Below are 25,048 nucleotides of genomic sequence, written 5' to 3' on the forward strand. Positions count from 1 at the left end.
TCGCCAGCAGCATGTCCCACCCAGACTCTAAATCAGATCTAGGCCCCCATTCGCCAATGGCGGCCGCTATCCAGTCCACGGAGACTCCCCGCACTCTGTCTGACCCGGAGACCACTCCTGTCAAGGTCGTGGGTAAAGGTGTGGAGGTTGTGGAGAAGAGCTCTATGGATAAGCGCGATGACTCCATCGATGGCGGCTCTATCAAACCCACCTATGACCATACCCAGCGCAAGTTGAAACCGCGCCATGTTCAATTGATCGGCATCGGTGGTACGATTGGAACTGCATTGTATGTGCAGATCGGCTCTGGCCTGCGCACAAGTGGGCCTGGAAGCTTGTTCCTTGGATTTAGTATTTGGTAAGTTTAAACCCTCTTCCAGTTCTTATTTGTCTTTCCTTGGAAGCCTGGGTTATTTCGACAATTTCCATTGGGAGTATAAACTCTACATAAGGAGAGCACCATGCGAATCACGATCAGAAAAAAAAGATTACAACAAGAACAAAAGCAGAGCAAATCGGAGAGAGAGAAAAGGGAAAAAGAAAAAGAAAAGAAATTCCAGTCCTTCAACCAACTCCAAGGACGTAAGCAGATCTAGGCAAAGCTTGTTCCAAATCCGACGTATCAACATCAACCATCTATGTCCATATCAACAATCCCAAAGCGAAATCGACCCAGACATCCAACCCCCGCATCCTGCCCAAAAAGCCCCTCTGAATATCCAAATTGGAATCTTATACCTTGAATTTCTAGGAGTGCCGTTATCCTTATTATCACCGTTTGTATGAGTTCCTCTCCAAAACCCCAGCCCCAGCAACAACCCGTCAACCTAAGCAACACTTGACTCCAAAAGCGCCAAATAAAACCTCCCTCGCGCCATCATGCTCAGAACGAAAGCGAAAGAGAACACTCTTTTGCATCTCACCCTCCTCCATTGTAGTCCATCATACTCACATCTCTCTCCAGGTCTCGCAGAGATGGTCACCTACCTCCCCATCTCCTCCCCATTCATCCGCTTCGCCGGCCGCTACGTCGACGAAGCCCTCGGCGTCGCAGCAGGATACAACTTCTTCATCTTCGAAGCTGCCCTCGTCCCCTTCGAAATCGTCGCCGTCAGTCTAATCGTCAACTACTGGACGAGCGTGATACCCGTCGCAGCCATGAACGTAATCGTCCTGGTCCTATACATGTACGAGCAAAACCCCCCATCCACGATCCACAACCATAAACAATCCCAAACCATGAAACCCCCCACCTTCAATCCCATTCTAACCCTCCCACCAGAGCCCTAAACGTCTTCGCCGTAAAATGGTACGGCGAAGCCGAATTCTGGCTCTCTCTCGGCAAAGTCCTCCTAAGCATCGGCCTAATCTTCTACACGGTGGTGGTAATGCTAGGCGGAAACCCACTAGGCGACCGCTTCGGCTTCCGATACTGGAACGAACCAGGCGCATTCAACGAGTTCTACAAAACAGGCGACACGGGCCGATTCCTCGGCTTCCTAGCCGCGGTAATAACAGCAAGTTTCACCATCGCCGGTCCAGATTATGTCTCCATGGCCGCGGGCGAAACTATGAATCCCCGCGTCGTCCTTCCAAAGGCATTCAACGGTGTCTTCTATCGACTCACGGCTTTCTTCGTTCTCGGCGTTTTGTGCGTTGGCATCCTTGTCCCGTACAATGATCCCACTATGGCTGATGCGTTTGATAATGATAAACCCGGTGCGGCGGCTTCGCCGTATGTGATTTCGATGGACCGGTTGGGAATACCTATTTTGCCGCATATTGTTAATGCGGTTGTTTTGACGGCTTCGTTTAGTGCGGGTAACAGTTATGTTTATTGCGCTAGTCGGAGTCTCTATGGACTGGCGCTGGAGAAGAAGGCGCCGGCTTTTTTGACAAAGTGTACTTTCGAGAGGTGTGCCGATTTATTGTGTCGGCGTTGTGCTTTTGATTGCGCTTTTGAGCTTTCTTCAGGTTTCGAATGGGGCGTCGGTTGTTTTGAATTGGTTTGTTAATTTGGTACGTTTTATACCTTGTCCCCATCCCCTTAACTTCTCGCTGTGATATCAGTGCAGATCATATCAAACTCAGACTAACACTATATTTCTCATTCCCTAGGTGACCGCATCCCAACTCATCAACTTCTCCGTCGTCACATTCACATACATCCGCTTCAAAAAAGCCCTAGAAGCCCAAGGTATTTCCCGCGAAACACTACCTTACCGCAGTTGGTTCCAGCCATATATTTCCTACATTGCATTCACCACTACGACGATTATGGCTTTTGTCGGTGGCTATACTGTCTTCCTGCCGGGAAATTGGTCCATTCCAACATTCCTCTTCTCTTACACCATGATTGGCGTTTTCCCGGTGCTGTATTTTGGATGGAAATTCTTTCATAAGACGAAGTTTCTTAAGCCGGAGGAAGTCGATCTTGTTACTGGTCTCGCGGAGATCGAGGAGTATACCCGCGATTATGTCTCTGAACCGCCTAAGTAGGTTGTTCTTCGTGTGCTTTGATTTTTGGCTTCCAGACTTCATGTTAGAATATGGTGCTGACTTGCGGACTTTCTTTAGGAGTACTTTGCACAAGTATATCGGCAAATTGTTCGATTAATGCGACGACGAGCTGGCCAGGGCAGGGTAGGGAAGAGCAAACCTTGAGGTATCTTAAAACTTGGGCAACTTTTATGTCCACGTTGCATAACTATAGAACTGCTCCGACCAGCCATCATATTGCCCAGGTGGGATTCAAATTATAGACAAATGAATTGAAGTGTATATATGCCCAATAAGACTCTTTCAAATGCAACGCTGTAAACATTCGTCAAATCCCCATAATTATAATACATACATTCCCCTCCGCTCCCAGCACATTTAATCAAAGTATATAAACTCGGATTTTAGCCGGAGATCCCTGGAAGAACGCAGTGGCCCTAGAGTACTACTACTTCCAAGGCTTACTCTACGCCCTGAGCCTTCAAAGCCTCCAACCGCTGCTTATTCCGCTTCCCAAGGACCCGCAGCGTACTCTTCTGCTCCATCTCCGTCATCTTATCCCAATTACTGATCCGAGACAACGTCCCGTCAACATTCACGACCATAGGACCGAGATGGTCCAGTGAGACACCGCCGTCTGCGCCAAGGTCTAGGCGGAGGTTTTTTTGTTGGCCTTCTTCGGTGGAGGCGGTTTCCGGGAGGTAGAGCTGCTCTGCCTCTGGCTCTTGCGCTTGTTGTTCCGGGCCTGGATTTTGGGCCTCAGATTCGGAGGAGGTCCCTTGGTTGGGGTTGTTGGGGTTGGTTTCAGGGGTTGAGGTGGACATTGTATGGGCTTGTCGTGTGTTGGTTTTGCACTGTGGGAAGAGAATTGTGTAGAGGCGCGAGGTTGGGGGTTGGGGTGTTGTCGTGGTGAGGCTCCAGCTGGGTTGTTGGATTGAGGCACGGGTGAAGAGAGGGTTCACGCTGAGATGGAAGAGGGCTGCGCGGTAGGCTGTTCGCGATAGTTGCATGCTGCCACGGTTTGGTGGTTGGGTTGGGGGTGCGGAGGCGAAAAGTGGTTCAAGGCGGAGGTGGAGGTGGAGGTGAGTCGGGGAGTCGGAGGTGAACCGGGCGGGTCTTGGTCTTCCTAGTAAATATTCGGGGCAGTTCTGACAATGACTTCGAGATGGTTCAAACTCGGAGTTGCTAGATTTTACTAGTATTAACAATTGTATACTGTGAAATACATGTCTAAAATTACATCTTCTCAATACTGCTATTTATTGTACACGCTTCCAATCGTCATCGAAACCACCAGTTGACCTGTAGAAACAATTAGCACTCCATCATCAAACATAATCAATGTACAGCAGCGAACTCACCGACGCAGTAACGCCCTCTCCAACACCTTTAATACTATGCCACCACCCCTTCGGAATAAACAACCCATCCCCAGCATCCAGCACAGCCTCAAACCCCTTCCCTTCCGAACCAGTAGAAGCAGGAACACTCCAAACCATCTCATCCAACAGCGCCCGCTCTTCTCCCTGCATCATTTCCACCCCACGAATCGCCGCCGCACCCCGATCACTCCTCTTCCCCAACGACCGCCTAACACTCGCGAAAACAGCCTGACCATCCCCCGGAGCGAGCAGCCTGACAATCTTGCGCCCCGCAAGCTGAACAAAGAGATTCGGATTCGGATCACGGTGCAGAGGCGTATAGGTCGGTGGATGGCCAATCCAGACATTCGCATCGTATACATCGCCCTTCCCAGCACGCGCGACTATATCTGGCGTTGGAACGTCGTCGCGCAAAATGGGGGGTAGGTCGAGAAGTTGACATTGTGCTAGGTAGAGTCTCGTTGCTTGGGGTGAGGTCTTGGCCACGCGCATCCATTCTAGGAAGAGGTGTAGCGGGGCGTGAAATTGGCGGAAGCTTTGTACTTCTGATGCGAGTGGATCGATCAGTTCTGTAAGCTCGAGGGGAACGAAGGCGTCCGCGCCGTGGGTTTGGAGGTATTCGGTGTTTAGGCTGGCGATTGGTTGATTGGGATCGGGTCCGTTTGACGGCGAGCCATTGCCATTGCCCTTATCACTGTTGGTTTGGAACCATTTTGTTCGAGCAGGTGTATTAAGGAACTCGGAGCGAGGGAGGATGGCGGGTTTCTCGGGGAGAAAACATTGTTGTTGGAAGGTGGTGATACGCGAGTCGGGGAGGGTGTCGAGAGGTCGGTATGGGCGGATTGGGGAGGTGGAGAAATTGTGGTGGAGGGCCGATCGGAATTGTAAGGGGTTAACTTGAAGGCTTGCTTTGTCGGGAAGGGGTCGGCATAGAGCTCGACTGGGGAGCAACCATGACTGCAGCAGGGGCATACGTGGTTTGAGGTTGGAGGGTGACAGGTGAGAGGCCAACTGGACGGAATTAAAGAATGGAGGAGGCACGGGAGATTTACCCGGCTTGCGTTGTATGATATCTTGGCATTGACGGTATATACATGGATAACCTTATTCAACCATTTCTTGCATTTTATTATGTATTATGAGTATGATAGTACTCCCTTGAAGCTGTAATATTAATTGACATCCTTCATAAAGACGATACTAGGCTAGTACTAGTATGAAGCACATAAGCAGCCCAGCGTACTACTAATACTACGAACTAGTACTAGTACTGTGTAGTAGTGCAGAAGCATGAGCGGATTACCGAGGTTGCCAAGCCGAACCCCCTCTTTGTTCACAAGAGCTTCGAAGTCTGCTTCGAGTCTGGTTCAAGTCTGGGGTCATTTGGGCCGATCTGCAATCTATTTTACTCTTGTCGTCGTAGTCTATTATTTCTTCCCTCCAAATTATCCCCAAGACTGTTACCGCGGTTAGGTGCTTGTCACTCTTCACATGCTGTGCTACAACTTATCTGACGAAAAGTAACTATCGACTGGGTAGCATCTACCATCACTCCTAGTACGATTCTTCACTGTACTCTGTACATATTTGTCAGATTGAGGTCCACCTGGAGCTGCTCTAAGGAGTGGACTTGATTATTGTCAAGCTTCGCTAGAACCGCTGAGATCTGAGTCTCAAGATGCCTTCTGTCGCAAGCATTCATAAGCGCCATGCCTATGGCAAAGATGCGCATACCTACTACCCCGTTCTCATTGTCGGCGCCGGAGAGTCAGGCGTGGCGATGGGTTGTCGGTTGAAGCAGGTCCTGGGGACAGACCAGTTTCGAATCTTTGAGCGACAATCTGGTATTGGAGGTACTTGGTGGATCAACCGGTATCCCGGTGCTGCCTGTGACATGTATGTGTTGACCGATCCAGTCTGCGACCTGCCATTTATCTAACCTTACTACCTCTTCTTTCTCCAGTCCGGCATTATTCTACTCTTTCTCCTTTGCCCCGAAGAAGAACTGGTCGACCTTGCACCCGTCTGGTCCTGAAATCGCGCAATATCTCGCCGACGTCTGTGAAAAGTATGAGATCGTCGATAAGATTCAGTTCCACACCGACGTTAAGAATCTTCGGTGGATTGAGCAAGATGAGGAGTGGGAGGTAACCCTTTCGCATCTTGTTCCTGGAACCGGAGATCTATCGGCTTATGAACGGGAGCAACTTGCTATTGAAGACGGGTCCCACGCAGTCTACATCAAGGAAGAGATTGTGCGCGCCAAGGTCGTCGTCAGCGGAGTAGGAGGGTTGGTCGAGCCAAAGACATGGCCAAAGGATATTCCCGGAATCGAGAGCTTTGAAGGAGAAATCATGCACACAGCCCGATGGGATGACGAGATCGATCTACAAAATAAGGACGTGGTTGTTTTCGGCTCGGGATGCAGTGCCGCACAAGTGGTCCCTGAACTGGCGAAACCCGAAGCCAATGTTCGCTCTATCACACAACTAATGCGAACGCCTCCGTGGGTGCAACCTGATCTCCTCCCACCCCATTTACTGGAGAAATGGGATAGATGGATGCCCACTCTGTGCACTAATATCCCGGGCCTGTCACGACTTCTACGCAACAATGTGTTTCTCATGCTTGAACACAACTTCTTCGCCATGTTTACGGATTCTGCTTACGGTCGCTGGAAGAGACCACAGATCGAAGAAGCCTTCCTTGCTCATATGCGCAAGATGGCACCTGAAAAATACCACGAGGTTCTCACCCCGGACTACAGCTTAGGCTGTAAGCGTCGCATCATTGACGGCACTTGGTACCGCAGTTTGAACTCATCCAAGGTCGAGCTGACCACGCAACCACTGACCCGTGTCCACGCAAAGAGTGTGACCATCGGGCCGGGCAGCTTCTACCCGCGTAACCAGAGCAATCCTACCGACGAGGTTCGGGAGATCCCCGCCGATGTGCTCATTCTGGGCAACGGCTTCGAGACGAACAAATGGCTGCATCCGCTCAAGATGACCGGTAAGGGAGGCAAGGATATTCAGGAATTGTGGGACGAGCGTGGAGGCGCACAGGCGTATTTGGGAATTGCGATGGATCAGTTCCCTAACTTCTTCATGTTGTTCGGTCCTAATACGGCGACGGGACATACTAGTGTCATCTTTGCCACTGAGAATGCGGTTAATTACTCGCTCAAGTTCATCAAGCCCATTCTCGAGGGTAAGGTGAGTTCCTATGAGATTAAGGAGGAAGCCGAGCGTGCGTGGACAAAGCAGCTGCAGGATCAACTGCAGAAGACTGTCTTCCGTCGGGGCTTGTGTACTAGCTGGTACATTACCGAAGACGGATGGAATTCTTCGACTTACCCGTGAGTATCTTTCCTATATCTCCGCTATTCTACTGGATCAGTTTCTCACCAGAAGCAGGTGGTCTCAAGTTCATTATTGGCTGCGGTGTTCTTTCCCATATTGGAGCCACTGGACAGCGAAGAGAACCCAGAAAGGTACGACTCTACAGCGTATTCATAAGGGCATTCGGCTTTCCGTTCTCGTCAGTCTGTTCGCTGCTGCTGCCTGGCTGCGCAAGAACCCAGGCCGGGGCACTCAGCTGCTACAGACTCTACGGATGGGCAAGGCACTTCTCCTGTATAAAATCCAGGAACTAGTCTCCAATTGAGGTGCATGCATAGCCATAGCTTTAATAGTAGTTCCATTTATCAAAGAAACAGACATAATGTCAAAGAGATACTAGCTCGCAATTGTTTACCCGATTGAAGTACAAGCCAACCAATCGGAGGCCCTCAATATTCGTGACTCAGCCGATCTGGGGAAACGGCCTTCCCCGACCCCGCGAGCGTGGAAGGTCTCCGCACTCCATCGCCGCCGATACTCTCCAGCCTTCTCCTCTGGCATCTTGTCTTATCAAGTAAAATGGCTTCCGAGTCGCCTCAACTTGAAAGTACTCCACCACAGACAGGTCCTGGCGATCAGGCCACTACTCCTGGCACCGATTCCGCCAAGAGGAAGGCGGAACAGAGCAACGGAACCAGCACGCGCGCAAAGCGGAATCGTTACATCTCCATTGCATGGTATGATTGATGGTCTGACCCCATCTGATATTGTTCCGAGGCCCCGTCTGTCCACTCCAGCCTTATACTCGGGTCTGAGATACGGCATTCATGCACAATCAGGCCACGGCTTCCTTCGTGGTCCTCTGCTAGGCCTCGGATATGTACATTCCGTTCGGGACTAACCTCCGGCTGTTTTGTTTAGCAACGAATGCAAGCGTCGCAAGATCAAGTGTAACGGCCAAGTGCCTTGCCAACGATGTGGGCATTTGAACTTGGAATGTATGAGCTATCCCTTTACCACCCATCATATGACGTCTACCGTCTACCGTCTACTGGCCACCATCCCGCAATGGCCGACTCGGAAAGCGAACGTCGATGTCGGAACACCCGAGACTGACACCAGAACCAGGCCGATATGCGCCAAATTGCTGCAACAATAACTTCAAGGACTCCGAGTAAGTCGCGGAAGATATGATCTGAGACTTCTCCCTTCGAGCAGTGGCTAACCTTGCAATCCCCCAACTTAGCGAGTTCCGCTCGATGACCTCTCAGATCACGACTCTGCAAGACCAGGTCAATAATCTATTCACTAATCTCAACGAGCTCCGTACTCGGCCCGCCTTCGAGTCTCCATCGTTTGATCATCTCTCTCGCGATGGCTCCCAGCCGGTCTTCACCCCGATGCCCGCGACCATGCCGAAGACACGATCCCGTCACCCACGATTCCATGGGCCCACCAGCTCGGCATTTAACTTCGATGTTGCAAAATCTAGCCTGCAGAGTATGGGTATCACCCAGGGAGAAGACGGAATTCCCGATGACTTGACCACGGCGCATGTCACGCCAACTGGATCGCCGCCTCCTCACATGGGCCCGCTTGTGCCGACGATCCATCCGACCAAGGATCCAATCTGGACTATCCGTCGAGAAGAAGCTGTGCGTTTATGCAAGGTGTACGAAGAAGAGATTGGGATTATGTATCCCGTGGTGGACATTACCACCGTGACTAATCAGGCTAATTTGTTGTACACTTTCATGGAAGCTGCCACGCGGACTGGATTTGCTCAAAGAGGACTCCCGGGCTCTGACAGTCTTCAGGATGATAGTACTATTTTGTTAAAGTTGATTCTGGCTACCACGCTGGTCGTGGAAGCAGGTGGTCAAAGTGAGCTCGGCCAGAGACTTTTTCTGAGTATCAAGCCGGTGATCGAGTCGAAGTTGTGGGAGCCGCATGATATTAAAAATATTCAACTCTTTGCTATTGTGGTATGTGAACTCTCCTTCTACTGATCTATGTGTTTGTTTGACTAATCTGAGTCCGCACCACACCAGGCCACTTATCATTTCCATACTGATGACGATGCTATGGCCTATCGGTTGATCGGCTTGGCTGCGCGCATGTGCCTCGAGATGGGTCTTCACCGTAAGGATGCTTTGATGAAGTCTTTCCCTCTTGAGACCCAGTGGAACGAGATCACTCGAATCTTCTGGACTGTATACAGCCTGGATAGGCGATGGAGTCTAGGCACGGGCTTGCCCTTTGTAATTCAAGACGAAGATATCGATCCCAATCTACCCGAACCGGTAAGCTCAAAAGACTTGCACTAGAAATAACTAGTTGGCTAACCCAATTACTTCCAGGATTCGTCTTTGCTTTATCTACGTTGCATGATTTCTTACAACCGAATCAGTTCTAAGATATGGTACTCTGGCCTTGGCTCAGAAGGCACCACCGATATACGACGCGACGAGATTGGATATTTGGATTACCAAGTCCTGCAATGGTACAAACAGGTACCAGACGAACTCAAATTCTATCCCGTGGAATCGCCCAAGAATGGCGAGCCTGCAAGTCGGGGAATGCGACGTCTCCGCATCCTGCTATATCTACGCATGAACCAGCTACGCATCCTCATATATCGCCCTGTCCTCCACTCGGCCGCAAGTATTGTCGAGGACCGTGGTCATGCACAGACCGTGGTCGATGTTGCCAAGGACACTGTACGGGTCCTCACCCGCCTCAACCAGATGTCTGATATCTACCGCACTCAGCAGATCACGTTCAACTATTTCCTTGTTGCTGCTCTGGCGGTCCTCTTCCTTGCAGTGTGCCATGCCCCGGCCGATTTCAACCGACAAGTACGCGACGAGTTCTACATGGCGCTCGATCTAATCAACGGCTTCAGCACGAAGTCTTATGTATCGAAGCGGTTGTGGAAGACCATCAAGGGGCTCCGCAAAATCGGCGAGAAACTGGGCGTTCTAGCCCGACCCTTTGGAAATGACTCGAATGATCCTCACTCAAGTGCAGCCGTGGCCATGGCTGGTCTTGCAGGGCACTCGATTGACGACTTATCTGCTTACGGCCCGATGAATGGGGTAAATGAACTTGGCAATAGCCCCTTGAATGGACTACAGATGAGCCACGAGCTCACGAATTTGTTTGAGGCGGTCGGGTCGTTTGGGAACTTTATGCCCCCGACGAGTGGTGCTGATGGGATGAATGGGTTTGTTGGTGAGGATGGCGAGATCCATAATACTGGAGAGGGACTCTCTGGTATCCTGGGCGGCGAGGAGGAATTTTCGCGCATCATCCGTGGCTTGTTTTGAATGGTGATAGTCAAAGTGGATTGTCGGATAAAACAAATTACAATGTTATGACTTATTCGAAGCGTATGACGAGTCGGGAAAGGAAAATAGGCCTGGAGTAGTTCTGATATAAATACCTTCAGTGGCGCACCTAAAGTCTACTCTAACACGTGACGGAAATACGGATGTAGCATCGGACAGACTATTCTACCAACCATTCCTCCGCTTTGTTTTTTCGTTTTCCCGAGTGTTCAGGATACTCTCAGAGCTTCGTCAGTTGTCATCGGTATACCGACTGCCTCTATCTCTCCACGCAAAAGCCTTCGCAGAGTTTCCCTACAACTTGAACCAGTAAGTAATACAACTATCAGTTCTTACGGGATTATATCACTGAGTTTACTGACTTTTCTTGGTACTCAGGTAGGTACCTGAGTAGGTATCCTGATCAAGACGGTTCAATGAGTAGCTCACCTGCCGAATCTCCTGCCAAATCTTCTATCAAGAAATCTGATTCTGATATCCCTATAGTAAGATCCTCCCTCAACCTCACCTATTAACGAATGATTTTTCTAACATGAACATCTTCTTAGAAGTTTCCTATTCCCTCCACAATGGACAGATCAGGGAATTGAAGATGATTGGGAAAGTCCTAATGACATCGGTCCAGTTGTCGCGCACGCTTTCGGTCTTGGCCCAGTACGACCAATTTTAGAGGATAAGTTGGGCATGACACAGATTATTCAATCTGGTGATAAGTTTTTTATGTGGGATGAGATGAATAATGACATCTATGAGTTTGCCTGTCAGGATGTGGGTGAGATCTATCGTGCTCTTCATCATAGAGAACTGCAGAAGCTGGATAAATGGCTCTTGAAGGAGATTACCCCCCTTATCCATTAGAGCTAATTCAAAATAGCTATAGATCATAGCAAATTTGCCTGTTAGTTTAAATTGAATGTGTCTTATACTACTAGTACTCGTACTACATAGGGATCTATAGGACGGCAAGATCGAAGGCGGTGGTGGGGCACTAAGATAACGCCGTCTCGACTTTGATCGCACAACCTCCCCCCTCCCGCACAGTGCCATGAGTGCTCAGCTTCCCCACTAAACATACTAAACATACTAAACATCGACCTCCTCCACCCAAGTCAAATCCTACGACCTTTGTCCTGGCTGAAACTCGCCTCCCCGCCGTCTCCCCTCCCCCCCCTCCACGCTACCCACCGGGTTTCATCCGAGTCCGACCGCAGCCGTCCAACATCCAAGCCCCTCTGATTTTCGCTCGACGAGTCCGCTTCGTCGTCGCAACCCTCTCCCCCCAACGGCTCTTTCCAAAATCTCGGCAACGTGTCGAGAGAGACAGGTTCGGCGTTGGCCGACGGCCTGGACAGGCTGGATCTGAGTCAACTGTCTGAATCGACCCTTTCCTCATCCGTCTCCGCCTCATTCGATATGTCGTCTTCAGAGGGTGCCCCGGAGTCATGGATCTCCTCATTCTGCTCTCTGATGGGCCATGAATTTTTCGCAGAGGTGTCGGAGGATTTCATCGAGGATGACTTCAACCTAACGGGTTTGCAGTCACAAGTGCCCATGTATAAAGAGGCCCTGGAGATGATTCTCGACGTCGAGCCAGAGGAGGACGAAGAAGAAGAGGAGGAAGAGGAGGAGGAAGAAGAGGACGAGGACGAGGTCCTCGGTGACGAACGTCCTCTTGGATATCGGAGAGCCGGTGACCGGCGGCACGCTCGTGTCGCGAGCGACTTGAGTGTCATCGAGAGCTCTGCAGAGCTCCTCTACGGCCTAATTCACCAGCGCTACATCACCTCGCGACCTGGAATCCAACAAATGCTCGAGAAATACGAAATGCAGCACTTTGGCGTCTGCCCGCGAGTCAACTGCAACGGGTGCAAGGTTCTTCCCGTTGGCCGATCTGATACCCGGGCCAGGAAACCGTCAAGCTATTCTGCCCCGGTTGCATGGACATCTATACACCCCCCAACAGCCGCTTCCACTCCGTCGACGGAGCCTTCTTCGGTACGACCTTCGGCTGCCTCTTCTTCATGACCTTCCCCGACCTGAGCATTCGACCCCGACTGGACAACTCCTCGCTTTCCTCCCTTTCACGAAGCACCTCTCAGCCCGCCAACCGCTCCCCTGCCGCCCAGGGCCCCCACCGAACCCCCACACCGGAGCACCAACCCGTCGAGATCAACGGTGTGCACACTCTCAACTTCTGCCCTGGCCTCGGGCGCGACAAGATCTACGACCCGAGAATCTACGGATTCAAGGTCGCGGAAGTGTCAAGGGTCGGCCCTCGCATGAAATGGCTTCGATCAAAGCCAACAGACATGTACGATCTTGACGAAACGACCATCTACGAGAAAACATTCAACCCAAACATCAAAGCCGAGAAAGGTGATCGCGACGGCGACACTGACATGAAGCCCGAGCAATCCCAAGACGTCCTCATCGCAAACCGCAAGAAAGCGCCCATGCGGCGGCGGCGGCAACAGAACGACCAGCAGCCTACATCCGATAAGATGAGTGTGCAGGGTGCCGAGATCGGATAAGCGGGACAGGTCAGACCGGGACAGCCAGCAGCGTTGGCATGGCGTGGCGTGGCGTGGTTTGGCATGACATCCTCAAGCTCAAGGCCTTGAATCTCTATCGATTGAGCGTCGCATCTGCAACTATTTTTCTCTCCCAGCGCGGGTGTTTCGAAGCGACGAAAGCTTAGCTTCTTTGGTGATATTTTCTTTTTTCATACTCCGTTCCAAATGTATGTGGCGAAGAGGGGGGAGCCATATCTCATATCTATCTGCTCCATTGCATGTTTTGTAGAAGGATTATGTTCGCGGGGATGTGCCTGGGGAATTGATGATGATGACGACAAGACGATGAGTTTTTTATCATGTTTTCTCCTTTTTTCTGCCCCGATCTCTATTTTCCTGTTGCTATCTCTTTTTTCCTCATATCTGTTCAAATGGGATATCTTTTTGTCGAGTATTGTCCGTCTTCTGGTTTTGTCTATGCATCTTCTCCCGAGTCATCTCTACGGTTAGTCTTGGCCAATTCAAGATCATTCAATTTCATTTCCAACCTCGCCAGTAATATCTGACTCTACCGACTCGGGCAGCAGGTTCAATGCCTCAATTCATCGGAGCTTTACGGATGTGGTACTACTACTAGTAGGCTTGAAGCCCTCGCCAATCTATCAACGCCGCGCACATTCTATACTAGTAGTAGCTTTACTCTATAATCTAAGCATACCTATATCATCACTCAAAGCTAGTCGAATGAGAAATCTCCTTCATCCGATCCAAATTCTCAAGCAACGAGTTCGCCTTGGACTGGAACCGCGCATAGCAATCAGGACCAAGTATCAACCGCTGAAGATCTTCCTTTCCAGCACCCATACCAGTTCCAGTGACAGTTTCGAGAATCCTCAACGCTGCCTTTGCAGGATCACCTTGCTGGGCCCCGTCATGGGCCTTGAATGCTTGCAATGTCACATCCACAGGTGTCCCTGTATAATCGTCTCTCAACCCAGCCGCAGGCGTTGCGAATGAGGAAAGGAACTTTGTTCGAAATTGTCCTGGTTCGACGATGAGGACTCGAATGTTGAATGGCTTCAGTTCTTTCGAGAGACTTTCCGACATGCCTAGAAAATTGTGAACAGCAAGGGTTAGTGATTCGAGTCTATCCGTATGCACGGCCTATATTCTTGCGAAAGGGATTAAGCAGATGAAGGAAAAGAACACACCTTCAAGCGCAAACTTCGACCCCGCATACATAGCACAACAAGGCAACCCATCAATACCAGCAATACTTCCCACATTAACCACCGTCCCAGACCTCTTCTTCCGCATAAAAGGCAAAACACCCTTAAGCACCCTCACGGGACCGAAAACATTTGTGCTGAATTGCATTAGGATCTCCTCCTCGCTCATATCCTCGATACTCCCCAGAAGCGAATATGCGGCATTGTTAACGACGACATCGATGGTGCCGTCGAAGTGGGTTTGAATGGCTTCTTTTACCAACTCACTGGTTTCGGTGCTGGTTACGTCGAGTTCTATCCATATACCACCGAGTTCGCTGATTTGCGGATATTCGATTGCGGCTTTGGATGGGTTGCGTGCTGTTGCGAGGACTCGGTGCCCGGAACGTAGGACTGCTTCGGCGAGAGTTGCTCCTAGGCCGGAGGATGAGCCGGTTATGATCCAGGTTTGTTGAGGCATTGTAGCAGTGATGGGGTTGCTCCGAGTCCTTTTGGTGTATCTGATAGGTACTAGATAACTAGTAATAGGTGGTTTCTGTCCGAGCTATTGTGGTTGTTCTCAAAGAACTTACGGCAGTGTCAATTGTGAACTATTTGTACTATACAAAGCAACTCATTCGATATGACGTTCTTTCGGAGTTAAGATACTCGACTTGCTATCTTGAGGAAGCTTCGTGGAAGCTTCGTGGACATAGAATCGGATATAGCGGGGTTTTGATTTCTGACCTTGCTTGATTGGATGTCTTTACGAGCAGGTGGGGATTAGTATGAAGTTGAATACCAGAAGCGGCGAGTTGCGCGAAGCTGCCTAGTGGAAACGATGGTAGAGGTTAGTATTTCTGGAGCTTTCTCGGATTTAAGCTTCTGGTAGAAGCTCGGAACGATGAAAGTTTGACAGCCACAAAGGAAGGCGATCTTGTACTATGCCTGAGGCCGCTCGGCGTCAACAGCTTCGAAGTAGTACTAGTAGTAGTATGTTCTTTGGGTTCATAATATCATTTGACCTCGCCTATTTATTAAAAGTATCGTTCAACTCCTGTATATAAATCATTGAGGAAATACTAGTATGATATTTTGCATGAATGTTAGAGCCATTCGGCATTTTACGTATGCTGTTCAAGAAAAAGTGGTCGAATATGCAAGACAAGACAAGATTATCACCATACCAGCATCTTCTTTTGACTGCATCGCCTCCTCTCAACTTCCCGGATGCTCGGAGATATAATTGGATCAATAGCAAGAATTTAATACTCGAAATACTAGTATGCTGTCGAGGACTGTCTCATTGTAGTCAACTGATTAGCCCAGGTAATTCGCGTGTGTACCAGTTTGAGCCTTTTTTCAGAGCCAGTGTTTGGAGTTCTCATTTCTAAAGCATATCCCCAGAAATCCGGCTTGATGCTACATTTTGAACAATAATCATTCGATCATAAAACTACGATAAGGAGAATGCCAATTTAAAAAAAAACTTATAGGCAGACGATAAGCACATGTAAATTGCACGCAAGTCCGACGAATCAACCAACGAAAGTACCTTGTTAGTCATGAATTTCATGGGTTTCAAATATCAAAAAGTGCCCCGTCGCTGGGGGGGCAAACACTTGATATCGGGCCGTTCTCTTGGCGATTGCTACCCTTTGGCTTCGTGGAGGAAAAGATCAACCCCAGCGTTGTGGAGCTAATTGACACTGCGCCACACCCCGGGGGAGACTCGTAAGAAAATATGGACACGAAAACGAATCCATCGAAAATTTTAAGGTGTCGAGCCGAGGCTGAGAACACCTGTGATCGTGGACTTCTCCCTCGTGCTTCGAATTTCATTATACGAAACGGCAAAAAAATTTTTCAAACAAGCCTCGTAACTGACTTTGAAACATGAGCCTGAAAGTCTTTCACTCATGATATTGGAACTTTTGTTCTTGAGGAAATCCGACACCGAATTTGCCATTCTCCTGTGCTCGGGGAGCATTATTTGAAATTTTCTTTGTTGAATCCTTAGCCTTGGCGCCTCGTCTGCTTCGGGCTAGTTTCCCCCATATCGCCTTAACCTCCTTGAACACGATGTCTCAACAACTTTACCCCCTGATCCTTCGCCCTTTTCTCCTTTTCTTGTCTGTTATATTCTTTCATTTCTGGATCTAATTCTTTTACTCATGACGGTATACGCCCCATTGGCTATATCTGATAACACTTATGCATGGCCGTTGAAGGTGTGGCTCAGAGTGGAAAGCAAAATTTCGAATTTCGGCCGATCTCTACGAGTAGTACGAATCGGGCAACTCCAATGTTTCTAAATTGAGGCGAAAAAAGGGCTGTCAGGGGAAAATCCATTAAGACTAGTGATTAGACTCAAACCTAGTAAAACCTCCCGGACCTATGAGATGCTGTCTAGGAAATGAACTTAAGCGCAAGGTGGAGAACACCGAGAATTTCTCCATCGGAAATCCGCGACAATCAACGTTTTTCTATTCCGTTCTGTTGGGCCACTAAGCGAGTCTCAGGGATACGGGTACGGTTTTAAGACTCCATGCGGTGATATTGGTTGAATTCTGGCTCCATCCATGGATAGGGGCCGCCACCCATCTAGAAGGGGGCTAGAACGGCTCCGCATAGGGCTCCGTTTCTCGGATACCCCAGGGGCCAATCAATTGAGCATTGCGAATCATGTCCAGAGTATCCATAGATAAAAAATCTCTTAATAAGGGGCGACTCTTTGATCTTTCAAATGCTTTCGTTGTTGCTTCCTTGAGTCAGTATAATCAGACGCAAAAATGGCTTCTACAACTCAGACCGTGCAGCCTATAGTCTGCCAATTGAAGGGCGAGGCCGAGGTACTTACATTATTTTCCCAGAATAACATCTTACCAATACTGACTTTGCAAAGGCTAAAGATCTCACTTATGGAGCAATCAGGGAGAAAATCCCAGCTCACTGCTTTGAGCGTTCCGCAGTGAAGTCATTGGCATATCTCTTTCGTGATATCGTCTATGCATCTGTGCTGGTTTACCTGGCTCTCCAGATTGATTATCTTCCTACGCCACTTCTCCGGGCTGGTGCCTGGATTCTCTATGGCTTTGTTCAAGGCTGTGTTGGTACCGGAATGTGGATCATTGGTCACGAATGTGGTCATGGCTCGTTCTCCGAGTCCAATAGTCTAAACAACTTTGTTGGATGGGCAGTCCACTCCCTTCTTATGGTGCCTTTCTACTCTTGGAAGATCACCCATGCTAGACACCACCGTTACCATGGGCATATCGACAAGGACACCGTCTTTGTTCCTCCAACTGAGTCTGAGGTCAAGAGCCAAGAGCCCACCCTTCTGAGCAAGTTCGTCGAGCTTGTTGAGGAGACACCTCTCTACCATGCCGTCACTCTTCTGGGACACCAGATCTTCGGATGGCAACTCTATCTGCTGTTTAACGTCAGCGCCGGCAACAAGAGTCTCCCCGACAAGGGAACTTCTTCTGGTCCTCACACTCTGCGAAACAGCCACTTCGACCCTCTGGGCTCCCTGTTCACCAGCCAGCAGACCAAGCAGATTGCGATCACTGACTTGGGCCTGTTGATTGTCGGAGGCACTTTGTATTACCTCTCTACCTTCATGGGCGCCTGGAAGATTGCGCTCCTGTATGCTGTTCCCTATTTCTGGGTCCACCACTGGCTGGTTGCCATCACCTACCTGCACCACACCCACCCCGATGTTCCCCACTACGACGAGAACTCATGGACCTTCGTCAAGGGAGCCCTTGGTACCGTCGACCGACGATTCGGCTTCATTGGACGTCACTTCTTCCACGAGATCATTGACTACCACGTCGTTCACCACCTGTTCCCGAAGATTCCTTTCTACCACGCGGAAGAGGCGACCAATGCCATTGTCCCCTTCCTTGGCGACAGCTATCGCATCGAAGAGGGATCATTCCTGAAGGACCTTGCCACCACCTTCACTACTTGCAAGGTTGTCAGTGATCCCGATGCGGAGGGTGCCTTACACTGGAAGGTCCCGGCATCCGCCAGCAAAAAGCAAAACTAGAGTAGGCGAATACTCGATGTGTTCGTCCTTTCAATGCATTCTTGTTATTATTAGAGACAATAGACTAGACTAGAGTTTATACATCCTTCGAACTTTCAGTATATGTGACCATTTCCATGAACATCGTATTATGCCGCACGGTTTAGTTTAATACCTAGGTCCACCGGTATTGATCAAACATGAAAGTACCGCCGATCGACCAGTTATATTCCTTGAGAAAAACTGATGTCGGGGGGCGAATGCTACCACGGATTATGAGAGAGATTATGATAAAAGTGTGCGATGTGTGATAGATTATTAAGAAAGACAAAGAGGCAGTAATAGTTAGTTAACTATAGTTAGTTAACTAGAGTGATCTTGAATGCCTGAGGCATAAGGCCTCAACAAAGACTAGTGCTAAAATATTTCAACTCGGTTGGTGTAAAAGGTGACAAACGTTTGGTTTGCCTCATTTAGTACGCTCCATATAATACGCTCCGTTCAGTTTGGAATGCACTAACTATGAATGACCTCGGGAGATTTTCCTGGCTGGAGTGAAGGCGGAGTCGACCCACCCGATGGACAATACTAGTAGTACATATCAAGGGATGTGATGTTTGACAATCGACCGCAACAAATTCACGCACGATATAAAATTAGAGAAAAATATTACGCAGAAAAGTCGGCGATCTGAATAGCGTGCAAAAGAAGGCCACGAACAGCTCCGAAGACTCGAAAATGAAATGAAAGTTGAAAGACCGAAATAAACCTTATACAGTCTTCTTTCAACCTGTCTAAATCCCGAATCTCATAGTTCACGTATTGCTTATTTTAACACCCGTCGAGGAATACATAAAGACGAAAAATAATTTTCCACATCGTGCAGAATCCAAAGCGCTTACTACAGACTCGGGCTTCTCTGCTACCCCGAGTCCGTATTAAAACATCTACATATGTCTTCGAAGACAATGGGGTTTTGGAGCCTGAGAAGGAGGGGGTTTTCAAAAGAGTCGCCAGGCTTTTGGTGGCATCGAGATATCTATGTACAGTATCATGTCGATATCTACCCTCGGCTATTTTCGCCACGTACTATTGACCTACGCGCAAGCCATGCATATGTACACGTTAAACCGGCGCGACAAACTGCAGCCATGATCAACAAACCTCAGCCAAGCTGAGAGCCAGGTCAACTCCGAATTGACCAATGAGAGATCTACGCAGTTTACTGCCCTGGGTTAGTCATAAAATAGCTCTTAGCTAATACATAATCACCTTTGACAGATTTCTGCAAGCGATCGTGACAATCTGCTGTCCCACGTTACACAACTTCCATGCTGTCTGGCGGGCGCAGGGTACCTGTTCCCTGCCCCTTGCAAAAAGCATTAACCTACCAAATCTTACGCGGTATTTCTCTAGAGGTCCTAAAAAGCAACCTGATCTATGGCTTCTTTTCAAAATTCAAGTCGCTTGAATATAAGGTAGAGTATAGTGTGATGGTACCCTCAGGGGTCCTGAGCGCTCCCTGGTGTACTGAGACACGATTAAACCTAATATCTCGGAGCTGAAAGAGTCACTAGTACTGTAAACTATCTCTGTCAGGTTGATCTTCAGTTGATTCCTGCATGCAATTGGCAGGTAATGGCTCATCAAGGCAAAGGCAACTCCACGTTCCTGGGCGTTCGCTGTAGAGTGGGCAATCCCAGGTACTAAGTCGGCAGAAGAAACCAAAAGACGGGCATAAAAAATCATTTTTTTGCATGTTCACCCTTCCACCTCTCTTTATGATTGGCTACTTGATGTGAAATATGCTGCCACCTCACTTCCTATCCTGTGGCCGGCTGAGGTTTGTGGCCCGCTGAACTAGACGCCCCCTTGCGATTTTGCTTATTCTGTGTGCATGAACAGTATCTCAGACGTCCGAATAGGTTAGCCAGATGCATCACAACCAGCCATTCCATTATCAATAAGGCCTCTTTAAATTGAGCACGACGGAGATTTCTCCCTCTCGATTGTCCAATTTTTTTTCTGTCTTTACACGGAGTAGCAGCACATCATGTCTACCAACGGACCAGAGACTATCACCGATGGAGGCCTCGCCCCGATACTCAATGAGGCTCGATCATTCCTCTCTCATCTATTCAGCATGGACCCAATGAATCCAGAAGAACCTATAATGCGCACACTGGATGGTCCAGGGATCGCCAATGTCCAAGAAATGGCCACCCTCGTCAAGAATCCTGCGAAGTCTCGAAAACCCTCCAAGAGGCATTCTCAATCTTCGATAATCGCCTTCGCCACGACCATCCTGCTTGTTTCGCGTACATGCCGGCCTATCCGTCGCCCCTTGCATGGATTGGTGATTTGCTCACCTCCGTTTTTAATGTCAACGCTGCGATGTGGAATAATAGCTCAGGCCCAAGTGTGGTAGAGAATACTCTCCTGCGCTGGCTTGCGGAGCAGGCTGGACTACCTCCATCCACCGCGGGGTGTTTCGTGTCTGGTGGTTCAATGGCCAACATGACTGCAGTCGTCATGGCCCGAGACAACATGCTTCCTCAAAACCGTCGATCCGACGGAGTGGTCTATATCTCCGATCAAACACACATGTCTCTTGCCAAGGGGCTGCATATGGCTGGATTTTGCGATTATCAAATCCGCACCCTTCCGACCGACCAAAATTTCCGTTTCGACCTTGAATCTCTCAGCCAGGCAATCCTCACAGATAAAGCAAGCGGACTGCTACCCTTTCTTATTGTTGGGAGCTGTGGAACTACAAATACCGGCAGCATTGATCCCCTCCATGGCCTCGCCGATTTGGCCGAGAAACATTCAATGTGGCTTCACGTCGATGGTGCCTACGGTGCTTCAATCTCTCTTTCTAAAACTAACCGTTATCTTGCCGATGGACTTGGGCGAGCAGATAGCGTTTCCTGGGATGCTCATAAATGGCTTTTTCAAACCATCGGGTCGGGTATCCTCTTGGCTCGAGATGGCCGGAAACTTGAAAAGAGCTTTAGCATGGAGGCCGACTATATTCGAACGACAAGAGCACCAGATGGATCGACGAGCTTCTATAATGTTAGTCCTGAGCTCAGCCGCCCGTCGAGAGCTATGTCGCTTTGGTTCACTTTGAAGGTCTTGGGACATGATCGTATCGGGCAGATGATTGACCAAGGAGTTATCCTTGCATCTACTGCGGAGCACGAGCTCCGTCGGCTTGGAGACTGGGAGATTGTTTCCCCTGCAACTCTCAGTGTTGTTGTATTCCGATACAGCCCCTTCGGTCTTGTTATCGACGAGAAAGAGCTCGATGCCATGAATGTCGCAATTTCTAAGCGACTAATCGCAGAAAACATCGCTGCCATCTTCACTACAAAACTTCGTGGTTGCACTGTTCTTCGGCTATGCGTGATTAATCCACTGGTGCAGCAGGAAAATGTGAGGAGAATTATTCAGCAGATGCATCGAATTGCCCAGAAAGAATTGGCACTGAGGCCTGGCCTCATGGAGTCTTTAATTTCTCCAATTTACTTGCGTCCTGAAAGTCTCACCACGGCGACTGCCCAGCCCATCGCTCAGCAGGAGTGATTGTGCAGACTTAGTTGTCTGGTCTCAAGAAACCTAACTCTCGAGAACCGTGAGTCTGAGTGAAATGGCGAATTTTGTTTGTTTTGGTTTTGCTTTTTCCCGGCGTATATTGCTTCTTCCGTGTTTGTCCCTGCCAATGGTCACCTTGGCATCGCATTGCGTAATTCGATGTTTGGAGTCTAGAACTTGCCCTTATTCGGAGGATTGGCCTATGTAGATACTCTAGTATATATACGCAATTTGAGAAGATCAAGAATCGGAAGTAACTTAACACAGTTCCTCTAAGGATACCCCACGATGAAGATTCAGCTAACAGGTAGGGTTATGAAGGTGGCGAGTTATTTTCTCGCTGGGCACTCAAAGAACCTGAGCAGCAACTGGTCGGAGAAATAGATTAAGCAACAAAGTACACATTTCAGCTCAACTTGGTTCTAGCCATCCACTAGTACTCACAGCAAGGAATTTCAGCCAGCCATGTCTGTTCTCTGCAGACTTGCGTGTTTCATGCAGCCACCTGTTTTCAGATTCACATGCCGACCAGCTCCTCCATCCATCTTCCTTTGTTGTTAATTCTTTATCGTGCCGAGAAATGCCTAGCTCGCTCTCTTTGATTCGATTTGGTTATGTCTTCGAAGCAGAGTAAGACTTTGCGTGATGTGAAAAAATAATGTGCGAATTGAACACATGTTGTACCGTACGGCTGTGGTACAAGCCCACATCGCATACCTAGGTGCGTTGTGTAACCATTCAAATCTAATTCAATAATTAATTTTACTTTTCCCTCGCAGTTGCTATAGGCCCACCGGAGTTGCGTGGGTACTCCTTACTTTTTTCGGGTGAAACTGCAGCACAGCTACTCAAAATGAATAGTTCATGCACGGTCATGATCTTCAGCGCATACAACGCGAACTTGCGATGTCACAACCATGCAGCTTTGCTTTTTTTTGTTGATTTAGCAGGAACGCCACCTGCAGGATTCACCTGAAGTGGCGAACGAGTCTCGTATTCTGAGTTTTTCATAAATGCTCACGGTCGGGACATTTTTCTTGCTGTTCGAGAAAGCTCGCACCTTTTTCGCAGCATCGCAAGCCCTGGGAACTGGATATGACTCCAACATCAGCAAGTCCACCTAGCTCCCTTTGCAGGAGTCGTCCCTTTGCAGGGAGCCAACGGAAACATCGACGCTTTTAGGCTCCCACAAGAACCCAGATCCATCAGTATACGAAGTGAACCCGTCAAAAGGGTGGAAGGATGAGGCGACCATTATATTCAAAGATGCCATGCCATTAATACTGGCGCTCTCCTTGCAATACGCTTTAACCGCATCAAGCATATTGTTTGTTGGGCATATTGGCAATGCAGAAGTCGGCGCCGTGAGCCTCGCGAATATGACTGCCACCATCACCGGGTACTGCATTTACCAGGGGTTCTCAACAGCGCTGGACACTTTATGTCCCCAGGCATACGGTTCTGGGAAGAAACTACTGGTCGGACTTCACCTTCAGCGAATGTCCATGATCTTGCTTCTGCTCACAATTCCCATTGGCGTTCTATGGTTCAACTTCACAGCCATCTTTCTCCGAATGCTACCTGATTCTGAACATGATGTGGCAGTACTGGCGGGATTGTATTTGAAGATCGTCTTCGCAGGAGCACCCGGGTATGCATTATTCGAAGCTGGAAAGCGATTCTTTCAAGCTCAAGGATTGTTTACTCCTATTCTGTTGGTCCTTGTGATATGTGCTTCTGTGAATGCCTTCTTGAGCTGGTTGTTTGTTTGGGTATGTCCGACCGATCGCCATGACTGAAAATTCAAACATCGCTAATTTGAAAATTCCACCGCCATACAGAAATTAAACTGGGGTTTCGTGGGTGCTCCTATCTCAGTCTCAATCGCGATGGATCTACTCCCAATCCTACTTGCCTTATACGTCTACCTTTTTCGAGGCTCCGAATGCTGGGTGCCAATTTCGAAGAACATATGGAAGGGATGGGGTCCAATGTTTCGTCTTGCCATTCCAAGCTGGCTCATGGTCGAAGCGGAGTTTGCAACCTGGGAGGTCATGACTTTGTCGGCATCTTACCTAGGAACACGAAGCTTAGCAGCCCAGTCAGGATTGACTACTGTGACCTGTTTCGCCTTTTATGTCGGCTTTTCTGTTTCGGTCGCTAGTGGAACTCGTGTCGCCCAGCTTATCGGTGCGGGTATCCTTGAATCTGTACAAACAGCTACGAGAGTAGCATTCTGCGCCGCAGCTTGTGCTGGATTGTTCAATTTCGTTGTCATTATGGGTCTCAGAGGAGTCTTGCCTGCTTTATTCACCTCTGACATCGATGTCCGCAACCTGACTTTTACAACACTTCCGATGATCGCTGTCCTATCCACACTGGATCCAATCGTCGCTTGCTTGACCGGTATTCTAAGGGCAATTGGACGGCCTGCTCTAGGAACATCGGTACAAATTCCAGTATACTATGCACTAGCAATCCCTTTGGCCTTGGTTATGGCATTCCGTCTCCATTGGGGCCTCTTGGGGCAATGGGGTGGATTATTAATCGGACAGTCTTTGGTTATTGTGATAGAAAGTGGCCTGCTTTGGTATATGCTGGATTGGGATAAGGCTGCAGAAGATGCCTATCAAAGAAACTATTCCGTCTGAGCAATGTGGAACATTAACACGATTTTACAACTTTTCAGATTGTGCCTAACCTTGGAATACTAGGGATAAGCCCGATTTTGCGCAATACACCAGACAGTCACCTGGGCAATCTTCAGAATATTATACTAGTACTTACTACCGCAAACGCAGCGTCCGGAGGAGATCCTTAGTGTTGTGAAAAGCCTTTGAGTTGACGAGGCAGTGTCAATTCATTACACGTAACACTGTACATAGCACGCGTGCAGATCACAAGTTTACCGGTTGAATTCATCTAATAGTATATAGTACAAAGTCTGGTCTCTCAAAACGAAAGAAACGAAAGAAATATAAACGCCCCTCAGCACAAAGCGCAGCAGGTGCCGATCACTTATCTGGGCCCTTGGGAGAATGACCGCCGGGTCTCCTCTGTGCACTGCAGGCAACAGCAATGAGGCACCGCAAAATAGATACGGCGCCAGAATCGGAGCCTCTCGT

General features: G+C 48.9%; 10 protein-coding genes across 10 annotated transcripts; 7 read left to right on the forward strand and 3 right to left on the reverse strand.

The window, feature by feature from the left end:
• Window positions 1-11: 11 nt before the first annotated feature.
• On the forward strand, window positions 12-2,499 carry N7509_003667 (putative general amino acid permease (Agp2); the record flags this gene model as incomplete). The annotated part of the gene is made up of 4 exons (XM_056628304.1): window positions 12-358; window positions 939-1,187; window positions 1,283-2,006; window positions 2,119-2,499. The coding sequence occupies 4 exons, from the start codon at window positions 12-14 to the stop codon at window positions 2,497-2,499; spliced, it is 1,701 nt and encodes a 566-aa protein (XP_056491038.1).
• Window positions 2,500-2,960: 461 nt separating this feature from the next.
• On the reverse strand, window positions 2,961-3,509 carry N7509_003668 (uncharacterized protein; the record flags this gene model as incomplete). The annotated part of the gene is made up of 1 exon (XM_056628305.1): window positions 2,961-3,509. The coding sequence occupies one exon, from the start codon at window positions 3,507-3,509 to the stop codon at window positions 2,961-2,963; it is 549 nt and encodes a 182-aa protein (XP_056491039.1).
• Window positions 3,510-3,780: 271 nt separating this feature from the next.
• N7509_003669 (putative JmjC domain protein) lies at window positions 3,781-4,853 on the reverse strand (the record flags this gene model as incomplete). Its single annotated transcript, XM_056628306.1, has 2 exons — window positions 3,781-3,801; window positions 3,861-4,853. 2 exons carry the CDS (start codon window positions 4,851-4,853, stop codon window positions 3,781-3,783), a joined length of 1,014 nt encoding a protein of 337 aa, XP_056491040.1.
• Window positions 4,854-5,559: 706 nt separating this feature from the next.
• On the forward strand, window positions 5,560-10,551 carry N7509_003670 (uncharacterized protein; the record flags this gene model as incomplete). Its single annotated transcript, XM_056628307.1, has 8 exons — window positions 5,560-5,777; window positions 5,845-7,239; window positions 7,690-7,959; window positions 8,144-8,172; window positions 8,351-8,396; window positions 8,469-9,207; window positions 9,274-9,525; window positions 9,583-10,551. The coding sequence occupies 8 exons, from the start codon at window positions 5,560-5,562 to the stop codon at window positions 10,549-10,551; spliced, it is 3,918 nt and encodes a 1,305-aa protein (XP_056491041.1).
• Window positions 10,552-10,988: 437 nt separating this feature from the next.
• N7509_003671 (uncharacterized protein) lies at window positions 10,989-11,430 on the forward strand (the record flags this gene model as incomplete). The annotated part of the gene is made up of 2 exons (XM_056628308.1): window positions 10,989-11,057; window positions 11,155-11,430. The coding sequence occupies 2 exons, from the start codon at window positions 10,989-10,991 to the stop codon at window positions 11,428-11,430; spliced, it is 345 nt and encodes a 114-aa protein (XP_056491042.1).
• Window positions 11,431-11,985: 555 nt separating this feature from the next.
• On the forward strand, window positions 11,986-13,103 carry N7509_003672 (casein kinase II subunit beta; the record flags this gene model as incomplete). The annotated part of the gene is made up of 2 exons (XM_056628309.1): window positions 11,986-12,411; window positions 12,480-13,103. The coding sequence occupies 2 exons, from the start codon at window positions 11,986-11,988 to the stop codon at window positions 13,101-13,103; spliced, it is 1,050 nt and encodes a 349-aa protein (XP_056491043.1).
• A 708-nt stretch (window positions 13,104-13,811) lies between these two features.
• On the reverse strand, window positions 13,812-14,774 carry N7509_003673 (SDR family oxidoreductase; the record flags this gene model as incomplete). Its single annotated transcript, XM_056628310.1, has 2 exons — window positions 13,812-14,194; window positions 14,297-14,774. 2 exons carry the CDS (start codon window positions 14,772-14,774, stop codon window positions 13,812-13,814), a joined length of 861 nt encoding a protein of 286 aa, XP_056491044.1.
• A 2,311-nt stretch (window positions 14,775-17,085) lies between these two features.
• Window positions 17,086-18,347, forward strand: N7509_003674 (oleate delta-12 desaturase; the record flags this gene model as incomplete). The annotated part of the gene is made up of 2 exons (XM_056628311.1): window positions 17,086-17,145; window positions 17,199-18,347. The coding sequence occupies 2 exons, from the start codon at window positions 17,086-17,088 to the stop codon at window positions 18,345-18,347; spliced, it is 1,209 nt and encodes a 402-aa protein (XP_056491045.1).
• Window positions 18,348-20,648: 2,301 nt separating this feature from the next.
• Window positions 20,649-21,914, forward strand: N7509_003675 (pyridoxal phosphate-dependent decarboxylase family protein; the record flags this gene model as incomplete). The annotated part of the gene is made up of 1 exon (XM_056628312.1): window positions 20,649-21,914. The coding sequence occupies one exon, from the start codon at window positions 20,649-20,651 to the stop codon at window positions 21,912-21,914; it is 1,266 nt and encodes a 421-aa protein (XP_056491046.1).
• A 1,022-nt stretch (window positions 21,915-22,936) lies between these two features.
• On the forward strand, window positions 22,937-24,574 carry N7509_003676 (MATE family efflux transporter; the record flags this gene model as incomplete). Its single annotated transcript, XM_056628313.1, has 3 exons — window positions 22,937-23,033; window positions 23,106-23,695; window positions 23,765-24,574. 3 exons carry the CDS (start codon window positions 22,937-22,939, stop codon window positions 24,572-24,574), a joined length of 1,497 nt encoding a protein of 498 aa, XP_056491047.1.
• Between the last annotated feature and the right edge of the window lie 474 nt (window positions 24,575-25,048).

Source organism: Penicillium cosmopolitanum (assembly GCF_028827165.1).
Source record: "Penicillium cosmopolitanum strain IBT 29677 chromosome Unknown utg000005l:1.0-4006212.0:1.0-4009387.0, whole genome shotgun sequence".
Classification (NCBI taxonomy): domain Eukaryota; kingdom Fungi; phylum Ascomycota; class Eurotiomycetes; order Eurotiales; family Aspergillaceae; genus Penicillium; species Penicillium cosmopolitanum.